The 22,221-nt window shown below is 32.5% G+C and overlaps 4 protein-coding genes across 8 annotated transcripts; 3 read left to right on the top strand and 1 right to left on the bottom strand.

Annotated features, from left to right (window-relative positions):
• The first annotated feature begins 216 nt into the window (after nucleotides 1–216).
• LOC101202822 (transcription termination factor MTERF9, chloroplastic) lies at nucleotides 217–2,559 on the top strand. Its single transcript, XM_031885802.1, has 2 exons — nucleotides 217–2,181; nucleotides 2,326–2,559. The coding sequence occupies exon 1, from the start codon at nucleotides 1,045–1,047 to the stop codon at nucleotides 2,167–2,169; it is 1,125 nt and encodes a 374-aa protein (XP_031741662.1). The 5' UTR covers nucleotides 217–1,044; the 3' UTR covers nucleotides 2,170–2,181; nucleotides 2,326–2,559.
• Nucleotides 2,560–7,235: 4,676 nt separating this feature from the next.
• LOC101223093 (protein MIZU-KUSSEI 1) lies at nucleotides 7,236–8,455 on the top strand. Its single transcript, XM_004135313.3, has one exon. It carries the CDS (start codon nucleotides 7,499–7,501, stop codon nucleotides 8,216–8,218), a length of 720 nt encoding a protein of 239 aa, XP_004135361.1. The 5' UTR covers nucleotides 7,236–7,498; the 3' UTR covers nucleotides 8,219–8,455.
• Nucleotides 8,456–10,268: 1,813 nt separating this feature from the next.
• Nucleotides 10,269–14,233, top strand: LOC101222857 (carbamoyl-phosphate synthase small chain, chloroplastic). Of its 3 annotated transcripts, none has more exons than XM_004135312.3 (11): nucleotides 10,269–10,413; nucleotides 10,606–10,820; nucleotides 10,910–11,042; nucleotides 11,583–11,671; nucleotides 11,757–11,817; nucleotides 11,919–11,986; nucleotides 12,103–12,231; nucleotides 12,316–12,425; nucleotides 12,549–12,896; nucleotides 13,004–13,169; nucleotides 13,956–14,233. In XM_004135312.3, the coding sequence occupies exons 2-11, from the start codon at nucleotides 10,676–10,678 to the stop codon at nucleotides 14,003–14,005; spliced, it is 1,299 nt and encodes a 432-aa protein (XP_004135360.1). In that variant the 5' UTR covers nucleotides 10,269–10,413; nucleotides 10,606–10,675; the 3' UTR covers nucleotides 14,006–14,233. The 3 variants fall into 3 exon arrangements, with proteins under 3 accessions (XP_004135360.1, XP_031741441.1, XP_031741440.1); XM_031885581.1 differs by having other exon boundaries at nucleotides 10,326–10,413; nucleotides 10,609–10,820; XM_031885580.1 differs by lacking the exon at nucleotides 10,269–10,413 and having other exon boundaries at nucleotides 10,501–10,820.
• Nucleotides 14,234–14,585: 352 nt separating this feature from the next.
• Nucleotides 14,586–20,767, bottom strand: LOC101222616 (protein ZINC INDUCED FACILITATOR-LIKE 1). 3 transcript variants are annotated; one of them, XM_031885578.1, is made up of 18 exons: nucleotides 20,501–20,767; nucleotides 20,199–20,461; nucleotides 19,822–19,862; nucleotides 19,505–19,565; nucleotides 19,297–19,399; nucleotides 19,070–19,172; nucleotides 18,897–18,950; nucleotides 18,700–18,762; nucleotides 18,541–18,590; nucleotides 18,378–18,453; nucleotides 17,821–18,036; nucleotides 17,275–17,362; nucleotides 16,889–16,974; nucleotides 16,678–16,785; nucleotides 15,974–16,018; nucleotides 15,786–15,874; nucleotides 15,389–15,432; nucleotides 14,586–14,993 (listed from the first exon to the last, which is right to left on the bottom strand). In XM_031885578.1, the coding sequence occupies exons 2-18, from the start codon at nucleotides 20,347–20,349 to the stop codon at nucleotides 14,902–14,904; spliced, it is 1,470 nt and encodes a 489-aa protein (XP_031741438.1). In that variant the 5' UTR covers nucleotides 20,350–20,461; nucleotides 20,501–20,767; the 3' UTR covers nucleotides 14,586–14,901. The 3 variants fall into 3 exon arrangements, with proteins under 3 accessions (XP_031741438.1, XP_004135359.1, XP_031741439.1); XM_004135311.3 differs by having other exon boundaries at nucleotides 20,199–20,767; XM_031885579.1 differs by lacking the exon at nucleotides 20,501–20,767 and having other exon boundaries at nucleotides 20,105–20,200.
• Nucleotides 20,768–22,221: the final 1,454 nt, after the last annotated feature.

Raw genomic sequence — 22,221 nt, forward strand, 5'->3', positions numbered from 1 at the left:
AAAACCTAAAAAACAATTTATGGAATTCCTTCTCCTTCTTCCTCCATTTTCTCACTTCCAAAAAGAATATTTCATTTTTCTATCTCTCTCTATCCGTATTCCATTTTTCCTCATTTTCACAAAACCTTTGATTTCCTTTTTCTTCCTTTCTCATTTTTCATTCACAAAACTACAAAAACAATGGTAGTTCCGGTGATTTCATTGTGGAACATGACTTGGTACTCGTGATCTTGCTGCGAAAATTGGATTCCGACGAGGAGGGGTAACAATTTGATTTTGAAAATAATAGTAAAAGTTTTGAAATGTGCAAGATAGGTGCGAGATGTGTACGAGATAGGTGCGAGATGTGTACGAGATAGGTGCGAGATGTGTACGAGATAGGTACGAGATGTGTACGAGATAGGTACGAGATGTGTACGAGATACGTGCCTTCAACCATTCAATGAAAATGCACAACAACAAAAGCAATCCGATCAAAACAATCCCTAAACAGAAAGTGCGTGGTTATAAAAAAAAAGACTGAGAAAGGAGAATCTTGCATGCCGCATCTTCGATGGAGAATCTTGCACGACGCGTACAAACTGACCACCAATGGATGCCTGAACGGTTGACAACGGTAAATGAGATGCGACAGCAACTGAGAAAGGAGAAGAGTTGAAGTCGGGCTGCCCTTTGTCTTAGTAGAAGAGAAAGTGAGGGAGAAGGAGAAAGCCGCAAGAAGAGAACGTGAGGGAGAAGGAAAAGGAGAAAATGACACAAAGTTAATTTTTAGGGTTTTTTAAATTAAAGGGTAATATAGACTTTTCACAGCTCATTTGTCCTAAAAGTCTTCTTTTTTAAAATCCCATCTCAAAACTCTCACTACCCATCGAAATAATCTCATTTTTGGCAATTTCCCAAGGAAGAGTTGGGCGATGGGCCAAACAGACCCAGTGGCTTTTCTGCTCTCTGTGGGGATCTTCGCTTCGTTGAGCTCAAAACCCTAACCAAAACCCACCCTTCATTTTCTTCATTTTCTTCATTTTCTTCGTTCCAAATCACAATATGTCCAAATTTTCCTCCACATCTCTTCTACATTTCATCCATAAACGTTTTCTTAATACCATTTCTACTTCTACGTTGCCTTCACCCTCTTTTTCTACCATCCAGTTCCTCACTAATTCATGCGGCCTTTCTTCAGGATCTCCTACCTCCGGCGGTCGAAAGCTCCAATTCGATGAAAAACACATCCACCAGTACGAAGCCATTATCGGTTTCTTGAAATCTCATGGATTCCAGTATCCACAGATCGCCAAATTGATCTCGAGGCGACCTTCGATCCTTCAATCCAAAGTATCCAACAATCTGAAGCCTAAATTTGAGTTCCTTCAGGAAATCGGGTTCGTCGGTCCTTTACTTCATAAGTTACTTCTATCAACCCCATGGGTTCTTGGCAGCAGCTTAGATTCTCAGTTGAAACCATCTTTTTTTGTCATAAAGGAAATGCTTGAATCGGATGAACAAGTAATTGCTGCTATTTCTCGTTTTCCAAGCCTACTAATTTATAATTTGAAGGGTAATTTTAAATCTATCTCTGATATTTTGGCCAGTGAAGGAGTACCTTCTAGGAATATAGCGAAAATGATTGCATTGAACCCTAGAACTTCTATGCAAAAGGCTGATAGAATGATTCTTGCAGTGAAAACGGTTAAAGAATCAGGCATTGAACCAAAGGCTCCCATGTTTATTTATGCACTTTTTGTAAGGCTTTCAATGAACGAATCAACTTGGAAGAAGAAAATAAATGTTTTGAAGAGTTTAGGATGGTCTGAGAATGAGATTTTTTCAGCATTTAAGAAATATCCATATTATTTAACTTGTTCAGAGGAGAAATTGAGGAATGTTGCAGATTTCTGTTTCAACACTGCAAAGTTGGATAGAGAAACTCTAATTACTTACCCTATGTTCTTCAACACTTCACTCGACAAGCGGCTCTATCCGAGGTACAAAGTTCTTGAGGTTTTGAAGGTAAAAAATCTTCTTAAGAACACAAAGATTGCTCGGGTTATTTTACTACGAGGGGAGAAAGAATTTATGGAGAAATACGTAGTTAAGCATTTGGATGAAATCCCAAATCTGATGGACATATACAGAGGCAATGTTGCAGCCGAAACCAAATCTGTTCTATAGGATTGCAAAGATGTAAGTTAACAATGTTCTTATATTTTTGAATTTGAGCATCATGATCTTCAAAAGGGAGAGCACTTTTGTTGTTATTGAGCCTACTGTTCTGTTTCAAATAACACTGCTTCTTGAGCTTTTCAAGATCTCTCTCTGTGTTTTCAGGTGGGAGAGCTGTGTTGTTTTTGCATCCAAATTAAGGCTGTTAGTCAGGTAAATCTATTTGGTGTATATTTCTTTCTTTGGACATGTTAATCTTGAAATAGGAGGCCTTTTTGTTTTCCCCTTTTCTAATCTTTTACTCTTTCCTTGAACTTTTGTAAGTTTGTAGACTAATTTTGAATCTAATTGCGTTGAAATAGGGGTGGCTTTTTTTCATTCCTATTGTGGGATGACAAACATTAGACTTATAGATAAACTTCACACACTTCAAAAATTCAAGTCCTTCATCTTTCAACACAAATATACACCTTTTTGAGCCAATAGTTTTAAATAAGTCAATCCAGGCTTCTCCACATTGAGGGAAACATTCCAACATTTCTTTTCAATATAAACTCAAGATTTGGGGCTATTGTTCCCCAGAAGATTACCGAAGTTTTCGAGTGAACGTTTCAAAATATGTATCGGCAAATGTTTGGTAGCTAATTTGGCTTTCAACTTTGGGAAGAACTTCGGTTAATAAATCAATCATTTGGTATATGAAGAAAAAGGGGTTGCATATCTTTTTTGTTTCTCTTTATATAAATAAATTAAGAATTTTGGAATGAATTAACTAAACAGATATATATTGAAACCTTTTGGATTTATTTCAAATAATTTTTCACATCAACAACGATTTTAAAAACACCTCATTAATTTACTTCCTTAACCCACTTCCCAAAAAAGAAAAGACTGAAACAAACCGAAAATTAAGAATTGAAAATTGCATATTTTAAAATCTCAATAAACAAACAAACAAAAAAGTATTATTTGGGTATAATAACAACAGTAATAATTATGAAAAAAAAAATTCCCTTGAAATTTGAGAGTTCAACGTCCTCGTTTTATTGTTTAATTTGAGTGAATGATGAATTAATCAAGGGAAAATGAAACTCAACTTATTTGTAAGTAAAATTAATCGAAATAAATAAAGAAAAGGTTTTATGGAATTGTTTCTGGATTGTTTGGTAACTATTTTGTTTTTTAAAATTATGCTTATAACACTTCATATTCAAAAGATTTATGTGAAGTAGAATCATTGTCAAATTTTAAAAGTAAAAACGGGTTTTAGTTTTTGAAACTACTTTTGAAGTGAGTTACGAAATATGAAAACTTAGGAATAGAAGCAGTGTTTAAAATCTTCACTTTTAAAATGAAAATGAGATAGCCATCAACCTCCATTACTTGTAACAAGAGAGACTTAACCTTTCTAATTTTCTTTGTAGCTGAATCGTACACTTTTTATTGAAGCATGGTAGCGCACAATAGAATCGACACTACATTAGTGCAAAAATATTTTATGCAAGTCAATTAGAGAACAATCAAGACTAGACTAGAGAGAAATTGGTTAAAGGTCAAGTCCACGAGAATCCGTAGCATGCAAATTCCAACTTTGAGCGAGATTCAAGCACCGAGCTAAGTTTAAAACGTTGATATTTAAAGAAAAAGAAATATATATATATATATATATGTGTATATAATTGAAAAATAAAATTAAAGAAAATATTTAAATGGATGAATAAACATTCTGTTCATATCAAAATTAAAGAGTATATAAGGAAAAAAGTAAAATTAAACATATACTTCATTAATAAAAAATTTAAGTATATAGAATATGATTTAAACATTCTAATTAAGATTATCAATAGCTAAAACAAAACCATTCTTTTCATTTAATTACAATTTAAAATGCTTACATGTATATATATATATATATATAAACTTCAACTTCACAATATGATTTTAATTACTATACCCTCCTCTTCTCAACATATTGCAAAATCTCAAAACCTCATTGCTCCATTTACACTGTTCACAAGTGTGTTCTCCATAATAATCGTCTTCATCTTTCCAATCCCAACCATTGCTTCTCTCATTAACCTTACAATTAACATTACTGCAAATTTCTTTCGACATTGATATCCTATTCTTTATCCAAAAATACCAAACAAACTCCTTAACTCTCCGACGACATTCCGCCATCTTATTCCCTAATTTCGCCTCACACATCTTCAAATATTCAACTCCTTCCTCTTTCAAATTGGCTGCGTACATAACCACACCATACACATAACATGCATCCACGTACCCTTTTTGAGCCGATTGTTTTAAATAACTCAATCCTGAAGCTTCTTTACCGTGACTGAAAAATTCCATCGTCCCTTTTCGATACAAACTCTCTGGATTCTCATTGTTGTTGAGAGTTTCCATGAAGGACCGAGATTGAGGTGTGTTGTTCCATAGAAGATTCCTAAAGCTTTTGTTCTCAAGAGACACGTGTTGGAATATGTATCCGTCGTTTGATGCATGGAGGAAAAGTTTGGTGGCTAATTTGGCTTGGACTAAGTCAATGTAGGAAGAAGCTGCGACTTTTGCAAGAACTTCGATTAATAGATCGTTGGGGAGTGATACAATGAGGGATGAAGAAAAGGGTCTGCACATCTTTTTTGTTCTTCTGCATAGAAACAAATTATCAGAAAAAATAAAATTAACAAATGTATTAATAACAACTAAACTATTCCACACATATATATATGCATGAAAAGTGATTAAACTTACGTTGAAATTTGAGAGTTGAAAGATGGTTCTGACTTTCTTTTCAATTGATTCGCCATTGTTAACATTGTTTTCGTCCCAACGGCGTCGAATGAAAGAAATCGGAAGAAAGATTGTTAATGTTGTTTGTTTTAGTGATTTGAGAGAGTGAAAGAAGATGGAAGTTATTTATAAGTAAAAAGTAAGAAAGTGTTTCCTAATAGGAAGAGAATGAGATTCTAAGTTTATTTAAGGAAATTAATTTCCCTTTTCCTCTTTATATTTGGATTTCCTTATTTACTATTACTTATAACAAATAATATCTTATTTTAGCTTTTTCCTTTTCTAAAAACTATTTTTAAGCTTAATTCATTTTTATAATTACCCGTCCTTAGTTAATCTTAAAATAAATATATATCATATTTATAATATAATATGATATAATATAATATATATCAAACTTTTATTAAGTAACGACTTAATTTTTATAATATAATGTGTTTAATTTTAAAATAGATAGATAGACTCAATTATTACTATTAGAATTGAAAAACTTAATTTTCACTCACCAAAAATATTAAAATTGTTTTCGGAAAAGGAAAATTGAAATAGAAAAGATAAAATTAGAAGAGGAAAAGGAAAAGGAAAAGGAAAGTATTTGATTATTAAATGAAACTCAATGTTAATTAACTATTTCCTTCTCCCATCAATTTAATTTATGAGAGATTTGTTAATTTATTTCTGATGAAATTAATTTATAATCTTTTAAACAATTTCAAGTTCCAATACTAAATTTGTGATTTAATTGAAAACAAATTATTTTAATGTATTGCTATAGAAATATATTGTCTGCTGATTTTTATAATAAGGTATAGTTGAAAATATCAATACATATACATATGTTATTATTTAGACTATCATCATTATTTGTAATAAAATACATTGCTTTAATTTTTTTAACAAGAGTCAAATTAAATTAGCAGCTATATATATATATATGTATGTATAATTTAATTCCCATGTTTAATTTTTAAATAATAGTTCCCATGTTTCCTAAGACTTTAGGATAGACATTTTCTTATCAAAATAAGTGACCAAATTAAATTATTAAAATTATTATATTGTGTTTAATTATAGAGAGGTTGATTTAATGCAAATTAATTTTAGGAAAGGTTGTATCTATTTTCGATGTGTTATATAAGTGTGGATTAAAGAAGATTGACGGTTATAAATAAACTCTTCTTGATTTATCAAATAGTTATATCTAAAATGTCGAATGATATTTCAATAGTAGATTTAATAAAGATGTAAATTATATATAATTCTTCCAATCGAGTTGTCCATTCAAATCTCTTCTATTTTGCTTGTAAATAATGTGAAGAATTGTTAGAATCATTAACTATCTTTTTTATAAACGACTTTGAACCGTGGTATTGGGTATAAGTTGATTATATTTGGAAAAATTATTCAAATCACTTATTAGAATAATAAAGTAATTAAATGGAATAAACACTGCAAGATTAAGACTAAACAATACGTGTTAATTAGGCAAAAGAGAAGAAAAAAAAATCATAATAGTCAACATTATATTATACTAATGTGTAGAAGAAGAAAAAACTATATTTATTTATATTATATTATTATCAAAATATGAATAAAAAAAAATTACTTTAGAACTTTTGTGTATGTTTAGTTAATTAGTTAGCAATTATCAAGATTTTTTTTAAAGAAAATCAATCCAAACTTAGTCTCATTTCTTATTATAAAAAATAAGATAAGAAACAAAAAAAAGAAAAACAAAAAACAGAAAGGAGTAAATATAAAAATTTATTTTATAATTAGGATGTGTTTGAAATACATTTTAATTTAAAAACGATGCGAATTTTAACAAAATTAGATTATAATAAGTAGATAATAGAACCATTTTTTAAAATAGCAAAATATATTTAAAATTTTAAATTCTATTTGTTGATGGAAGTATATCAATTTTTAATTTTGGTATAAAGATAAGATTATATTGAAATTTTGTAAAAAAGAAATTGAATTTGATAAACAAAATATTACCGAAATAAAAGAAACAAAAAAGAGAGAGAGATTGTGTACTAAAAAAAGAGAACAAAAATAGATATTGAAGAGATGCACTTTACTCAAAACACAAACAACTCTATCTATTAAACTAATTTGTTTCAAAATAACCTAATTTTTCCTAATTATAATATTCAAAACTACATTATTATTTTTCCAATTATCCCACCAAACATAATTTATAATTAATTACCTCTAAAGTTTGGATTTGGAAATACCAAATAGAGAAATAGAAATAGAAACAGAAATAGTGTTGAGACTTACACTTTCATATACATCTAATCTATCACTCCCACACACACCATTATCAAATATCCAATGTCTCCTCCTCTCTCATCTCAACTCTAACTTAGAACTTAATTATTATTTTGTTGAAAGAAAAAACCAATTCAAACCAATCCATCGTGCAACCCACAACCAATTCCCTCTTCATATACACTCTCCTCCACCACCCCCATTTCCATCCATTTCCCATTTCCCATTTCCCATTTCCTCCCACTCCATAATCATCATCATCATCATGGCCGAGCCCAGGAAATCTTCCTCCCCTTCACCGGCCCCGCCGTTTGGTTCGTCTCCATCGTCGTCACCACGTCCGGCTATTTCACTCCAACCATCTCCCAAACGCCCAGCTTTCTCCAAACCTACAAAGCTCCTCCGCCAAATCCGCGCCGTCTTCCGCACACTTCCTATTCTCTCACCTGCCTGCCGAATTCCACTCAACGGCAGTCGGCTTCACGACGGCCACGTCCACGGCGGCACTCGGATCACCGGAACGATCTTTGGATATCGGAAATCGCGAGTGAATTTGGCGTTCCAAGAAAGCCCTAGGTGTCTCCCGATGTTAATTATGGAATTGGCGATTCCGACGGGGAAACTTCTGCAGGACATGGGGGTAGGGCTGGTTAGGCTGGCCTTAGAGTGTGAGAAGAGGCCATCGGAGAAGAGGAAGATTCTAGATGAACCAATTTGGACATTGTTCTGTAATGGGAAGAAATCGGGATATGGGGTACGGAGAGATCCGTCGAATGAGGATCTGAGAATAATGCAAACTTTGAATGCGGTGTCGATGGGAGCGGGAGTGATTCCGGCGGAGGAGACGGGGGAGGGAGATCAATTGACGTATATGAGAGTGGATTTTGAGCGGGTGACTGGATCGAAGGATTCGGAGACGTTCTATATGATCAATCCTGATACCAACAATGGTGCTGAATTAAGCATTTTCTTGGTTAGAATTTAAAATCTTCTTTCTTTCTTTGATTTTCTCTTTAGCTAAATAATGTTAACTTAGAATCTGTAGTTTGTCATTATTAGGTGTTAATCTCTCTCTCTCTCTTTCTTCTAAAATTATGTTTGGTTTCCTTTGCCTTTTTGTATATTTTTCTATATTTAATTGTTGTTGCTAAGACTCTCTCATATATATCTCGACTTATATTTGTCTTTTTAGATAAATCGATGATTTAAGATGGTATAGTAATAAGTTCTTTCATATTTTGAACAAATTTAAGTTTTAGATCCGAGTCTATAAATCAAGCAGGCTACTATCGGATAGATAGACATAGATAGTAAATGAAAATATTTTGCAATCATATTTAACATAAGTTCGAAGCTCAAGTTCTAGCTCAACTTTATACTCTTTATATTATCTGTGGTAAAATTGTTTTTTAGCCTCTTTTTAACTAAACTCATCATTTCAAGCTTTATGATGAGTTTAGACTTTCTTATTTTCAAATAATACAACAAAATAAATTGAGATATTTATTAATATTAGTGATTAACGGCAAGCTATCGTTATCGTTAAACATTTTGTTAAACTTACAAGCATTTGAAGAATTTTATATAAACATTTTATGATTTTAAAATAACTATCTTAAAAGTATTTAAATTGATAAAATACATATGTATAGTAGCTTTTTTTTTTTTGTTGCTTATTTCTTATATTTAGTAAATTTTGAAAAATGTCGACTTAAAACGTAAACATGTTAATCAAAATATTTGAAATCTCTACGAACAATTAATTAATATTATGCATAATATAAATGGAGGTTGTGTATTAGATTACAAAGTTTAAATGCTTATGTTAGTTATTGTCCATTTGATTAAAGTTTATTTTAGTCTATTTACTTTTAATATGTTTATTTTAGTTTCTTAAAAGGTTAATTTTATTTGACGTTCTTTACAAACATTGTTATTTTGGTACCATAATTTTCATTTTTGTTAAATTAACAAAATGAACCAAAGTTGAATGGACAATGCCAAAACCAATATTTTAAAAGAGTGTTGGAGGAAGTGGAATATATTTAAAATTACTAAAAATCAAACAAATGTTGAAATGGGGACGAATGTGAAAATTTCCAATTTCACTACACACCAATCTAAAATATATAAATACTAACATAAATCACAATCACATAAAATAAAATAGGAAAATCGTAAAAAATATAACATTTGATAAAATATTTACGCTTCACAAAAAAATCAAATACTATAAATTTTGTCTTCTAGTAATTTCTTGATGTAAATAATTTATCAGTTAACAAAATTAGAATTTCTTTATGTAAATAATTTATCAATTAACAAAATTATATATAAGATTGGAAATTTAATGTATAAATAGTTTGTGAAATTTTGGAGGATGTATTTAGCCGTAAAGTTATACGTATAGTTTGAGGGTCGCGGCCTTTGGAAATCGTGAAAGCGTCATTACTTTATTTATTTATCATTGCTTTTATATTTTTGTGACATAAATCAACATTACTTTATAACAAAAATAAACAAATTACCAAAAAAGGATTGCCTTTGCTTTCTTCTTTGTATGTGAAAGAAAAAGACATTTTATAAATTAAATAAACCCTAAAAAATGACAACTTTTCATTCAAATTAATAATTAAATTACAATAAAAATCTGTCAAATGACGAGGATGCCCTCCACATTTTAAATTAAGAATTAGGTATATGAAGATGTCATGTCACAATCAATTAATATAAGTGTCACCTAATCAAAGTCTAATCAACTATGTTAATCATTCTTTATTTTCAAATTTCAAAGCATATCATGTCATCTTCTTTCTTCTTTGAAGAATAGAAGAAAAAAAATTGAATTAAATAAATTATTACGATTATATATATATATATATTTTATAACTTCTTTACGTTGAAATCTCTTTACCCTAAGTTTTGAGGATGAATTAACATGAAATTAAATTTAAACTTGAAGGGTAGATTTGTAATTAAGCAAATTCAAATTATTTTGTTGAAATGACGATAATACCCTCCAGAATTTGAGCAATTGTCTGTTTCGATAAAAGAACTAAAAGAACCCTAAACCCATAACTCAAACTCTGTTAACGCCATAGCCATTAGCTCCTCCACACGCACCGAACCACAACCAGAAATACCAAGCGAAAGCTTACAGAAGTTGACGCTTTTTCATACGTAATCTCTTTTTTTCGGATTTTTTATGTGATTATTTTCCCTATTTATATAATCCTGCTTTCCATTTTTCTAGTGCGCTTTGATGTAGATGTGTGTGTTTTGTAGCGATTCGTTGTTGTGTTTTCAATTTCAACTTGTTCTTCTTTTGGATTTCAAACTTTCTTTGTATTCTCCGTTTTCTTTTTCTCTCAGAAGGCGACCACCACTGTGAAGAAGATAAACTTCTCTTTCTGCTAATCACTGAAGCACAACCATTCGATCAATGGCGATCAGGGTTATGGACTTGGTTTCTGGAGCTTCCTTGAATTGTTTTCATTTCAAAAATCCTAAAGGATGTGTGAAATCTAGGGGTTTCTCTATTAGATGCTCTGTTCCTCTTTCTTCATCCCAGGGCGCTGCCACGATTGGTACTTGGAGGAGTTTCCCCCTTTTTTGCATGTTTATTTTGTTCATTTTAATTTTTGAATGATTTTGATTTTGTTTCGTTGTTTTAAAGATTTGGGAGAGCGGCCATGGAAGGTGTCGGATGCTCGGTTGGTGCTTGAAGATGGTTCAATTTGGAAGGCTAAGTCTTTTGGCGCTTCTGGAACACAAGTTGGTGAAGTGGTTTTCAATACTTCTTTGACTGGGTATGTATTTTTGTGGGAGCTTTGAGTAGATTTCTCCTCTAAATATCATGGCCCTTTAGCTATTACAGTCTGTTTATTTATTTAAGGCTTCATCCTGAATCATCGTCCATTCAACAACTTGTTTTGTTTTATTTTTTTCAGAAAAAGAGATGTGTGGGTATGACCTACAACATTTGGGTGTCAATAGAACTCGTAGATATTAAATTCTATATTGGTGGTAATCCTAGAAAAAATACATTTATTCTAAGTTCTTTATTAAAGTCATGGCCTTTATTGACCGCCAGATCATGATGGTCATTGAGGATCCCAAATTAGGAAGTAATGATAGTTCGTGTTCATTTATATCACCTTGTCCAATATCAGTTAAATTGTTATGTTACAATCAAATTGAATATGAGGTGGATGTTTAGATAGAACTTAGAAGACACCAGGGATGGCCACCTACACATCAGTTTTCGTAAGTTGATTTTGTTGGCCACCGGCACATCAATAAACAATCCATTAAATATATTGATGCCTCCCAATACGATGAATCTGCAGGTATCAAGAAATTCTAACAGATCCCAGCTATGCTGGACAGTTTGTGCTGATGACAAATCCTCATATTGGCAATACTGGTGTCAATTTCGGTAGGTTATGCCTTAAAACTCCTTGCGTTGTCTTGTCTCGAGAACTGTTTAATAATATTGACTTTGAGTATCTTTTTCTAATTAGATGATGAAGAAGCTAGGCAATGCTTTCTCACTGGCCTGGTAATCAGAAGCCTAAGCGTCAGGTGCATTTCTTTCTTTGACTTTGTTTAACCACATTATTTAAACAGGCAATTTGTGTAATCATGACTTATGGCCTCGTTTGTTCGACTTATTGTTCTTCCAGCACTTCAAATTGGAGGTGTAAGCAGACGCTTGGTGATTATTTAATAGAGAGAAACATCATGGGAATTTGTAAGCAATTTTATTTTAGGATTTCTCTGATGACAATATGCAGAATCGTTTTAAATTCATCAATGCTGCTTTTTTCTCTTATCTATAAACCTGTGGTTTGTTTTGTCATTGGGCAGACGATGTTGACACTCGTGCTATTACTCGCCGGTTAAGAGAAGATGGAAGTCTTATTGGTGTTTTAAGTACTGAAAAATCAAAATCTGATGATGAGCTGTTGGAAATGTCTCGGTCATGGAACATTGTTGGTAAGGATTTGGTGCAAAAATGCAATGTGTAACATTCGTAATATGCTGGAATCTATGAGTTATATTCTTGCTTCCATTTGGCAGGTGTTGACTTAATTAGTGGTGTTTCATGCAAATCACCTTTTGAATGGGTGGATAGAACAGATCTGGAATGGGAGTTCAAATCTGGTGGGCACAGTTCAGAGACCTTTCATGTGAGTGTGCTAGAACATAAGTATTATATTTATGTTTCATTTGTATTGCTACGAGCCTACGAACTGTTCGTATGTTGTATTATGACAATGCAACTTTACACTGATACTTTGTGTTTGAAAAAGGTTGTGGCATATGATTTTGGAATCAAGAGTAACATACTTAGGCGCTTGGCATCTTATGGATGCAAAATTACTGTTGTCCCTTCCACATGGGCGGCATCGGAGACCTTAAAGTTGAACCCAGATGGAGTTCTCTTCAGCAACGGTCCTGGCGATCCATCAGCTGTTCCTTATGCTGTTGAAACAGTCAAACAACTACTTGGAAAGGTACCTGTTTTTGGAATTTGTATGGGCCATCAATTGCTTGGTCAGGCGTTGGGTGGTAAGACCTTCAAAATGAAATTTGGCCACCATGGAGGCAATCATCCTGTTCGCAACTTCCGGAACGACCGTGTAGAAATTAGTGCTCAGGTGTGCCTGCCTACATCAAAATTTATCAACTTCATATCCATCATTCATGTTCCAATGGTTTTTATTGAGACTTCAGTGCATTCACTTATGTGTTTCTTTTCTTGCAGAATCACAACTACGCTGTCGACCCTGCATCCCTTCCCGAGGGCGTTGAAGTAACCCACATCAATCTTAATGATGGAAGCTGTGCTGGCCTTTCTTTCCCAAAGCTAAAGATTATGTCTCTTCAATACCACCCGGAAGCATCGCCGGGACCTCATGATTCTGACTCTGGTAACAAAAATTTTAGATTTACAAATGATTTTGGTACCATAATATACCTAAGTTAAAGGACAGAGAAATAACTTTAAATAAAATTTGTTATAGGTTGTCTAGAATTGAACATCAGTAGAAATTCATGGATCTTACCCATATTTAAACCGTGAATGAATACATCAAAGGTTCAGTCAATTAACAATATTTGAAATATTAAAAGATATAGAAAGATTTAGTTTGTTGTGACTACTGACTACCGGGAGATGTCATCCTAAAGCTTTAGGATTGTTCTAGAAAGAAACATTCAGTCCACTCATGTCTAGAATTATATATATATATTACATGTTTTCTAGTGTATCAGACAAGTGTTCTAAGTGTGTTTTCTAGTGTATCAGACACGTGTTCTAAGTGTTTTCAGATATACTGACACAACACATGGACACTTTGCCAAAAAGAAACAAAGTTCCCGTACTAACTTTAACTATTGGTTGTTACATAATTGGTAGTGGTACACTAGACTTTGAGCTTGTTGTTTGTGATTGGTCAAATGGTTAAATTCACATTTGTCATGTTCAAAGTCACTCCTATAAATGTGATTTTGAATGGTTAAAGACATGCTTGGGAAATGATTTTGTATATGACAAAATGATGTTGGCAATTTCAAAATCCCTCACACTTTACACGTGTAATATGTGCTATTGTCAAATCTAATCAACAGACAAAGCTACAGCATGGAATTTGCAAGTTCCTGTAGATTTTTTTAACGTTTTGTGACTAACCAAAACCAAAATTGTTTGGTTTCAGTTTTTGGAGATTTCATAGCGATGATGAAGCAAGAGAAGAGAAATGCTTGAGTTGATGTGATCAAATTTTGCTCTCAAAATGGGGGGAGTGGAGTGGTTGTTGCTGCTGCTGGTGGTAGTTGTTGTTATGAAGAGGGATTGTAATATATATTTGCCCTTTGATAAACTATTTCCTTCTGTATGATCAATTGTAGCATCTCAAGCCCATATGGTTTGCTTGAAAATATAAAAATAATATCTATTTAAATGGAGAGATTTCATTGTTGATCTCTTTCTTTTCTTCTCTTTTCTTGAATTTTGGAAAGGAAATAAAAAGAAATATACGATGCTGTGAAGAAAGCATATTAATTTTAACTGTTGTTGAGTGGGAACTTTTTTCCTATTCTTCTTTTTATATGACTCAGTTTAATTTATCTTTAGAAGTTTATTCTAATATTCAAATTTATGTTACAAAAATGGACTAAGTTGTAGAAAAATTCCTTAAGTAAGATCATCTTAGATGGTTTAACTTTAGCTTGCTTTCAACTATTAGGAAATTGTCATGGAAAATGAAGCCACTCAAAGATTATGTAAAAAAGAACACAAAAGGCAGAAAAAAAAACTCTCATCCTAGTGATTTGACAGAATGATGAAAATTTGAATGATAAAGCCTATGGATCAACTTATAATAATGTGGTAATTAATAAGTGAAGTATACAACAATAGGTTTTGATGTTACATATAACTAAAATCAACTTGAAACATTGGAGAAATTCAACTAGTATACATTGATCATATGAGCTCTGAAAGCTTAAAGGATTTTGATATGATACTTCGTTTGGTTAGGAAGAAGGTATAAGGAGTTTGTAGGTCCTTAATTCTGTAAATTGTTGATGACGGATCGACAAAAAAAAAGAGTCGAGATTTTGATACAGTTGTTTGATCAAACATTGTGGTTTAACTTCGGTCTAGTTTCGACGTGGAACAAGAAACGGTCTGAATGTCATCACCACTGCAATTGCTTCTATCACATTTAGTATGAAGAAAAGCATGTGGGGACCTAGAAGAAGAGATTATCAATTAGCTAGTTAATTTTCTCATCTTTTGTAAAAGGTAAAAGCATGTCGAATCCTAAATCAATCTTCCAATACTTGTGTGAAAATATTAAGTGTTTTTAATCTTCCAATACTTGTGTGAAAATAATAAGTGTTTTTGAGTTTGATGGAGGTAGGAGGAGTCAAACCTTCGACCTTTTTGAGTTTTACTTACTTTAGTAGCACTAAAAGTAGTCTTTTTGGTAAAAGTTATACCAAGCACACAACTAAAATTTCAATCAATAAATCCTTCACATAGACTACATCTCTTGAGAAAACTTGAACTTCTATTTATAATTGTATAATATATATATATCAGTGAACTAGGATGCGGGTGAAAGAATAAGCAAAAAGAAAGTACCTGGGAGAAAAGCAGCATTTAGACGCTTCTGTGACCAAGAGAGTCTGCATAGAAGAAGGCTGTTATCTCAATAGCCATCACAGAAGATGTAATAATTATTAGCAGTTTAATTTATGGGAACATAACAACATATTATTTCCATTTTTGCACTAAAAATACATCAGCAGCATCCACATCTACTTTTCTTCAATGTTTACATAGAACAAAAGTGATCACTGGCATTTTCATGAAATTTTAAGAGAAAGTAATACATAATAGGCGGTTACACGAAGCATCAAACATTCAACAATCCAACATCTTTCAAGACCAGTTACTGTTAAAATAACACTGATTATCAAAGCTTGTATGTGTATGTGTGTGTAGTGTTTAACATTCGCACAATGTAGAGTGTACTTACAATGCACCACCTGCAGCTGGACCAATTGCCTTGCAAATAGACATTCCTGTCAAAGCAATGCCATTAGCAGCCCCTCTTTGATGTTGATCCTGTACATAGATGGTCACATATATCAATCCAAGCTTTTATTTATGTAAGGAGAGAATGAACGACAGGAGGAAGCGAGGGGAAGGCAGATATATTATTACCACGGCTCTATTTTGTATGATGAACATTCCAGTTATAATGGAAACCTGAAACATATGAAATTTTGATTAATTTCGATAAATCATGCAAGATTAAATCATGGAAAATAATGAAGCTAAGCTTTGGTTATGCATTCAGATTAAGTGATAAGACAGCAAATTGACTGGTTTAGAATAATCTGTTCAACACATGCATACTATGTTTTAAAATTAAAAATGAGTCTTAAAATTATCTACTTTGCATTTCTAATTTCTAATCTCTTTCCTTTGGAAATGTAACTTAATTGATGCAATATGATACAATGGTTAGATTAAGCAAATATAATTGAAGTAAGAGATACATGATATATTGAAACTATATGAATATATAGTAAGGTGTCTACTATTTTACCTAATGAATCAACTTCAACATAGTTCAGTAGTTAAGACATCTCTGCCTCTAACTTCTAAATGATCTTTCACTGAAGCTTCACCCCCTTTCATGATGTAATATTATTTGTATTTACGGAATGATGGTTGAACACATGGAATACACAGTTAAGATTGTTTGTAAAGCTTAATGCTTCTACTGAAAAAAACTTAATATTAATTTTTCAACTTCGGTCCAAATATTTCACATTAATCCACAAAACGAAACAATGGAATCATCATCTTGCAAACTGCAGATCACTGGAAATGAGAGATTCAAGTTTTAGTACAGTACTCACAGAGAGAAGATTCTTCAAGATTGATGCAAGAGTTACGATGATGTGAAGGACAGCTCCTGAAAACAGGGATAACAAGGGATACATTGCCAGCAGGGGGATTGACAATATCTGCAACATATAATGTATTTGAATGTGAATTAAGGCTTGAGATGAGTTCCAATTGGGTTCGAAGTTCAAAGTACATATAATAGACTATAATATGGAAACTTACTCCAGAAACACGAGATACCATTATGGGTCCAAATATCCTCTCCACATATGGGTATAAAGCAGATTGAAACACAAGGAGGCTGAAACCTGTAAGCAAGTAAATAAAAGTTTGCAACACAATCAATTTAAACAAATTGCTGCTAAAATAAACTCCCATGCTTTTCACCACTTAAAAACAGTTTTGATAGAGTAATCTAATATATGGTTGTCATTACTCCAAGTTAATTTGGGTGTAAGATTCTTTGTTAATCTGAAATGTCAGCACAGCAGATAACTATATGTAAATTCAAGAATGCGTTTACTAATATGAAACTTCGAACAGGAAATATCGTAAACTAATGGAAAAATGCATGGAAGAGGGTGCATTCTGCCAGGGTGGGGATCTACCTGTGATGGCGAGTACTTCTCCAACATCTCCAGATGTAAAGCTCAGACCACCAAGCGTACGAGAACTGACAGTCCAGAGTGAAAATATCTACAGAAAAGAAGTTGGTCTCCAAATGGTTCATATTGGGAATCTTAAAAGCTTTAATCCACTCAAGTTAAAAGAATGCAAATAACAACTACAAAGGTCACCTTTCATAATGTTTTCATTCTTTTTTAAAAATCGAACTCGTTGCTACTCAACTCTTTGTCAAGTTTGTCATCCTTTCAATTGATATCGTGGTCAAATTTCAACAGCAAACAAAATTTTGGAAAATACATTTTCTTTCACTTCTAAATTTAGCTATGATTTTGAAAGTGTTATTAAAAGGTAGGTCAAGTAATTAAAAATATCAGTAAACAAGCACAATATTTTAAAAACATTTACTCTTTCAAAAAAATTTTTAAAAAAAACACTTCCAATTTGGTGCAAGAATAATAAATGTATTTTCATGTGTGAAACTGAATAATAAATCACGAGTGAACAGGCTAGACTTAGAGTAGACATACCTCCACGTAAGCCATATCATGAAGTGAGAACATACAATAAACAATGATTGATGACATTAACTCCCAATTCCTGAAGAGACTTGGCTTCGAAGGCAGTTCTTTACTTTCGTTTGTTAGTGTTGATTCATTCCCATTACAATCACCAGGTCGATCTTCCAAGGCTTCATATGATACAGAATGTGATGGAACATTTTTATCGTGCATGTGCAGTGATTCCTAGAAGATGAACAAAAAATGAGCATTATAACTAAAAATGTCAATAGGGAGAGAGAGAGAAAGAGAGGAAAAAAGAAAAAGGTAAACATTCTATCAGGTTGGGCACCAGTATATGAATCCTCCATTTAGGAGTTGCCCTATAAATGCAGAATGATTTAACTTTTAAAGAAACCAACATCCAGATTAAATTATATTTGGAATTGACTTCAAAATACACAGATAAAAGGTTAATAGTTATTAATAAATAATGAAAATAAGAATAGGCAGAAATTATGAGAGGAAAAGAAAGAATATATAAAATGATAAATGGGAAGAAACGACTGTCCAGATTAAGGGCATACCGGAAGCCAAAGAGAGATTATTCCTGTAATTAGTGCAAGGAGTGATGTACAAAGACAGGGCAGGAAGTAAGGAAATCTGCACCACCGAACCATGTTAAGAACACGTTACTGGACAGTGAACGCTAATGGTAGAACTGTGAAAATAAGGAATCGGCCAACTTACCTCCCAAACAAACCCTCACTGGAGAAAATGCCAGGAAATTTCTCTACTGGCTGGTGATTATAAGTTCGGAACAACGGAATGAAAGAAATTAGTCTTGCACAATGGAAAGTTCATGTTGATCGTTACTTCATTAAGTTGAGGGGGTGTGACCAAAAGTACCTGAGCAAGAAACCCTCCTATAGCCGGGCCTACTATCAATGCGATTCCCCATGATGTACTAATCTGAAGTTAAACCAAAGTCATTAGTGCCAGTGGTTAATTAAGCTAAACGCAATATCTTTAGCAACTGATCATGCAAGATCATGACCAGAAAACAGGAGAGAGAGTGATACAGTTTTTTAAAAAACAAAACTTACAGTCGACATTGCGATGGATTGATACTCTTCATTAACACTTTCACTTGCATATGCCTGGCAACAAAGTTCATAATTAAAAACACATAAAAACTAGAGAGGAGACAAAAAAGACTGAAGTAAGAACCAAACTTCAAGAAGCAATATTATGCCTTTATTGGTCCTGAAATGATTACCTTTATTGGTCCAAGTATGCCATTCAAACTTCCAAGAAGAAACCTGGTGATAATAGCCATCCAGTAATTTAAACTAAGGCCAAATAGGATGTTGAATGTAAACCTGAAACCAGTTGCCAACAGAGGAAAAATTTGAAGAAGTGGAAGAAGATTTGAACATTAAGAGACAAGAGAAACTCTATACCGAGATGCATCACTTCAATTAATATAAATGTTTGGCAACTAACACGATAAAAGTTCCAAAAAGAATAACAGGTTTTCGACCATAGCGATCAGCCACTATTCCCCAGAAAACAGATGTTAATGCTCTACCAACCATGAAAGAAGCTCCTACAAGTTGTATGAGGGATTTGTTAGGAAAGCACGGAGAATTCAAGTACCCTATAAATGACGGAGAAATAGAATGATAATGTATAGTGTTTATAGCATTCTTACCGATAAATCCAGCATAGAATCCGATATCTTCTACATTTTCTGCAATATTAAAATCCCGAACCTGCATAAAGATTGGGGTAACCAGATAAGAAACAAAAAGAAAAGAATGGTACAAAAACTTGTTGGTGACGAACAACAGGAGCATGTAAGTAATCATGAGGTTTGAAATATTACAACACCAATTAACAGATTTACTAGAAAACTCCTTCAAATAATGACTTTTGTTTTGATTTATTTACGATCGGTTCCTAAATATCTTAAACGGAAATGATTCAGTCTTCTCCGTCATATCCTACTCCATGAAATCGCAAACTTACCATGAAGTACAGAAACGGGAAAAATGATGATATCGGCAATCCTGGAAACGACAAAGAGGAAAAGAAAGAAGTAAGAAACTTAAACCACTCAACAAAGAAAAGATCGACGACAAAATTTTGCAGCTAAAAACAAAATTCCCTTTTGCACTTCTGTTTTCTTCGTATTTTCAACGAAAGTACAGAAATTCTGCTTCAGTTCATCTTTTCCAAACACTTCCCGTATATCTTAAAACTAAAACGATACAGAACATAGCAATACGCGAAATTCTTGAGTTGCAAGAACCTTATTGTCAATATTTGCAACCATACTCTCCACTAATTCCATGTTTGAAATCCACATTGAAAACTTCTACACGGTAAATGGAGAGAAATCGAACCCGTAATTAGAACAATAAGCGAAACCATAAGAAGTTGGCGGAAAGGAAAACCACGGTGCAGTTGATTGTATTGTTCCATCTTGCATCCAGGACAATTCTCGTAGTAATAATCCTCTTCCTTCAATAACCTCTCCCGATTTTCGTCCCCCATTTTTGAACAAAACAGAAAGAAATGGAAGTTTCTTCTCCTCCCTAAAACACAAGATGACACAATATGTCGTTTTATGCGGATTTCAAAGCACAGCCACGCTAGTTGGAAGAATTAATTTAGTTTCCTCCTATTGGGTTCCAGATTCTGGAATCAATTCCAGCATTAATGGCTGCAAACTGGCGCAAGTGAAATGATCATGAGGCAGAAGAGATGAGTTTGGGCTTGGGTTTGAGTAGTAGTGTGTTTATGGTAGAGGTTTCCATATGAAAATTTGGCAGTGGCCATGGGAGAGCGTCATTGCATGCGCCATATGGCCGCAATTTTCCAATAACTCCATGGCCCTACCGGCCGGAGAATTGGGCCAGAGAGATGGCAGTCGGATTACGTACAACCTTCCAAAGTTGGGTGCCCTTTTTTTCCATAATATAATACGTTTATTTTATTTGTTGAAGACAATGAGTCGACAATGTTGTTTAGAAGCCAAAATTAGTATTAATTTAAGTTCTTTACCAAAAAGAAGAAGAGAAGAAGCATATCTCAACTATACATCAATTAAGGGTGGGAGATGCGTACTCTTCCATTTTCGATTTTTATATTTTAATATTAATTTTGAAATGTTAAATTACAATATATATTAAATAAAGTATTCCATTCCCTTCAAGATTATAAATATGTGCATTTACTCTCCAGGTTTAAAATGACATATATTTTCAAAAAAAGAAAAAAAAAAAGTAAAAACAACATATCTCAAATATTTATTAAGTTTTTTAAAAAAAGTATTTTAAGTTAAAAAATGATAAATTTATATGAATATTATAGAAGTGTTAAGTACTATATCACAAAAATAGAACATCCCCTATATTTTTTATTTCTGGTTGTATAGAGATAGACAAAGATAGAAGTTTATTCTTTCTATCGCTGTTAAATAGTTAATTTATTTTCTTACATAATTTTGTTTTCATTTTATAAAATACAATATAATGCCTATTTCTATATATGTACGGTTGTATTCAATTGAGATTGTTTGTTAGATATGAAGTTAGATGGATATATATAGTGATCTATCATTGTCTATCTAAAATAGAGAGCATGCAAATATATATGTTGAATTAACATTGTGTATCGTATTAAAATTATTTGTTTAGAATGAAATTAGATAGACAGTGATATCTATCATAGAGGAAAGAAGAAGTACATATATGAAAACGAAAAAGCGTGAAGATTAATCGCGTGAAATTGCTAGAGGGTATTTTTGTAATTATACATGATTATACCTAGACTTTGTTGGACTTCTAAAATGTTATATAAAAGGTAATTATATTAGTAAATTGTTACATATTTTTTATTCATATTAATGGTATTCTATTCTTTTTGCATGTGTGTGTTTTGTGATTTTTTTTATGATATAAGGAAAATGTCAATTTGGTCTTAGTGTGTCAATATATTTTTTTTAGTAAAATAGAAGTTATAGGGTTTGAACTACAGATCTCGTCGCTAACACTAATTTATTAGTTGAATTATGCTTGTTTTACCTTAATTCTCACTTCGACGTCGAAGAAAAAATGAAGCATTTGACAACCAGTCAAAATGGTCTTTGATACACCTAAATTTATTTTAAACAGTTTTAATCAACAGAATTCAAATAAAAACAAACATTTTTAAAAACTTTTTAGTCTAATCAATTTAAACATGTTCTAAAATAATGATTCATTGAACTAAGACATTGTTTGAGGATATGCATAACGAAATAAGTTTGGAATGTAAAATAATCCAAAACTCATATGTACTTAGTTGAATGTTTTGAGTCTGATACTAAACTCATTCAATTCTCACTCTTCTCATGCCGATATACTATTCCACCATCTTCACCAT

Source organism: Cucumis sativus, chromosome 5 (assembly GCF_000004075.3).
Source record: "Cucumis sativus cultivar 9930 chromosome 5, Cucumber_9930_V3, whole genome shotgun sequence".
In the NCBI taxonomy this organism is placed as follows: Eukaryota; Viridiplantae; Streptophyta; class Magnoliopsida; order Cucurbitales; family Cucurbitaceae; genus Cucumis; species Cucumis sativus.

What these genes read in the sequence shown, in the direction of transcription:
- LOC101202822 (XM_031885802.1), top strand. Translation starts at nt 1,045, where the DNA reads ATGTCCAAATTTTCCTCCACATCTCTTCTACATTTCATCCATAAACGT.
- LOC101223093 (XM_004135313.3), top strand. Translation starts at nt 7,499, where the DNA reads ATGGCCGAGCCCAGGAAATCTTCCTCCCCTTCACCGGCCCCGCCGTTT.
- LOC101222857 (XM_004135312.3), top strand. Translation starts at nt 10,676, where the DNA reads ATGGCGATCAGGGTTATGGACTTGGTTTCTGGAGCTTCCTTGAATTGT. An exon ending in TTCAATACTTCTTTGACTGG is followed by an intron (nt 11,043 to 11,582) that starts GTATGTATTTTT and finishes ATGAATCTGCAG; the next exon opens with GTATCAAGAAATTCTAACAG. An exon ending in ACCTCATGATTCTGACTCTG is followed by an intron (nt 13,170 to 13,955) that starts GTAACAAAAATT and finishes GTTTGGTTTCAG; the next exon opens with TTTTTGGAGATTTCATAGCG.
- LOC101222616 (XM_031885578.1), bottom strand. Translation starts at nt 20,349, where the DNA reads ATGGGGGACGAAAATCGGGAGAGGTTATTGAAGGAAGAGGATTATTAC. An exon ending in GCATACTTGGACCAATAAAG is followed by an intron (nt 18,951 to 19,069) that starts GTAATCATTTCA and finishes CTTTGTTGCCAG; the next exon opens with GCATATGCAAGTGAAAGTGT. An exon ending in AGTGAGGGTTTGTTTGGGAG is followed by an intron (nt 18,454 to 18,540) that starts GTAAGTTGGCCG and finishes TCGGTGGTGCAG; the next exon opens with ATTTCCTTACTTCCTGCCCT.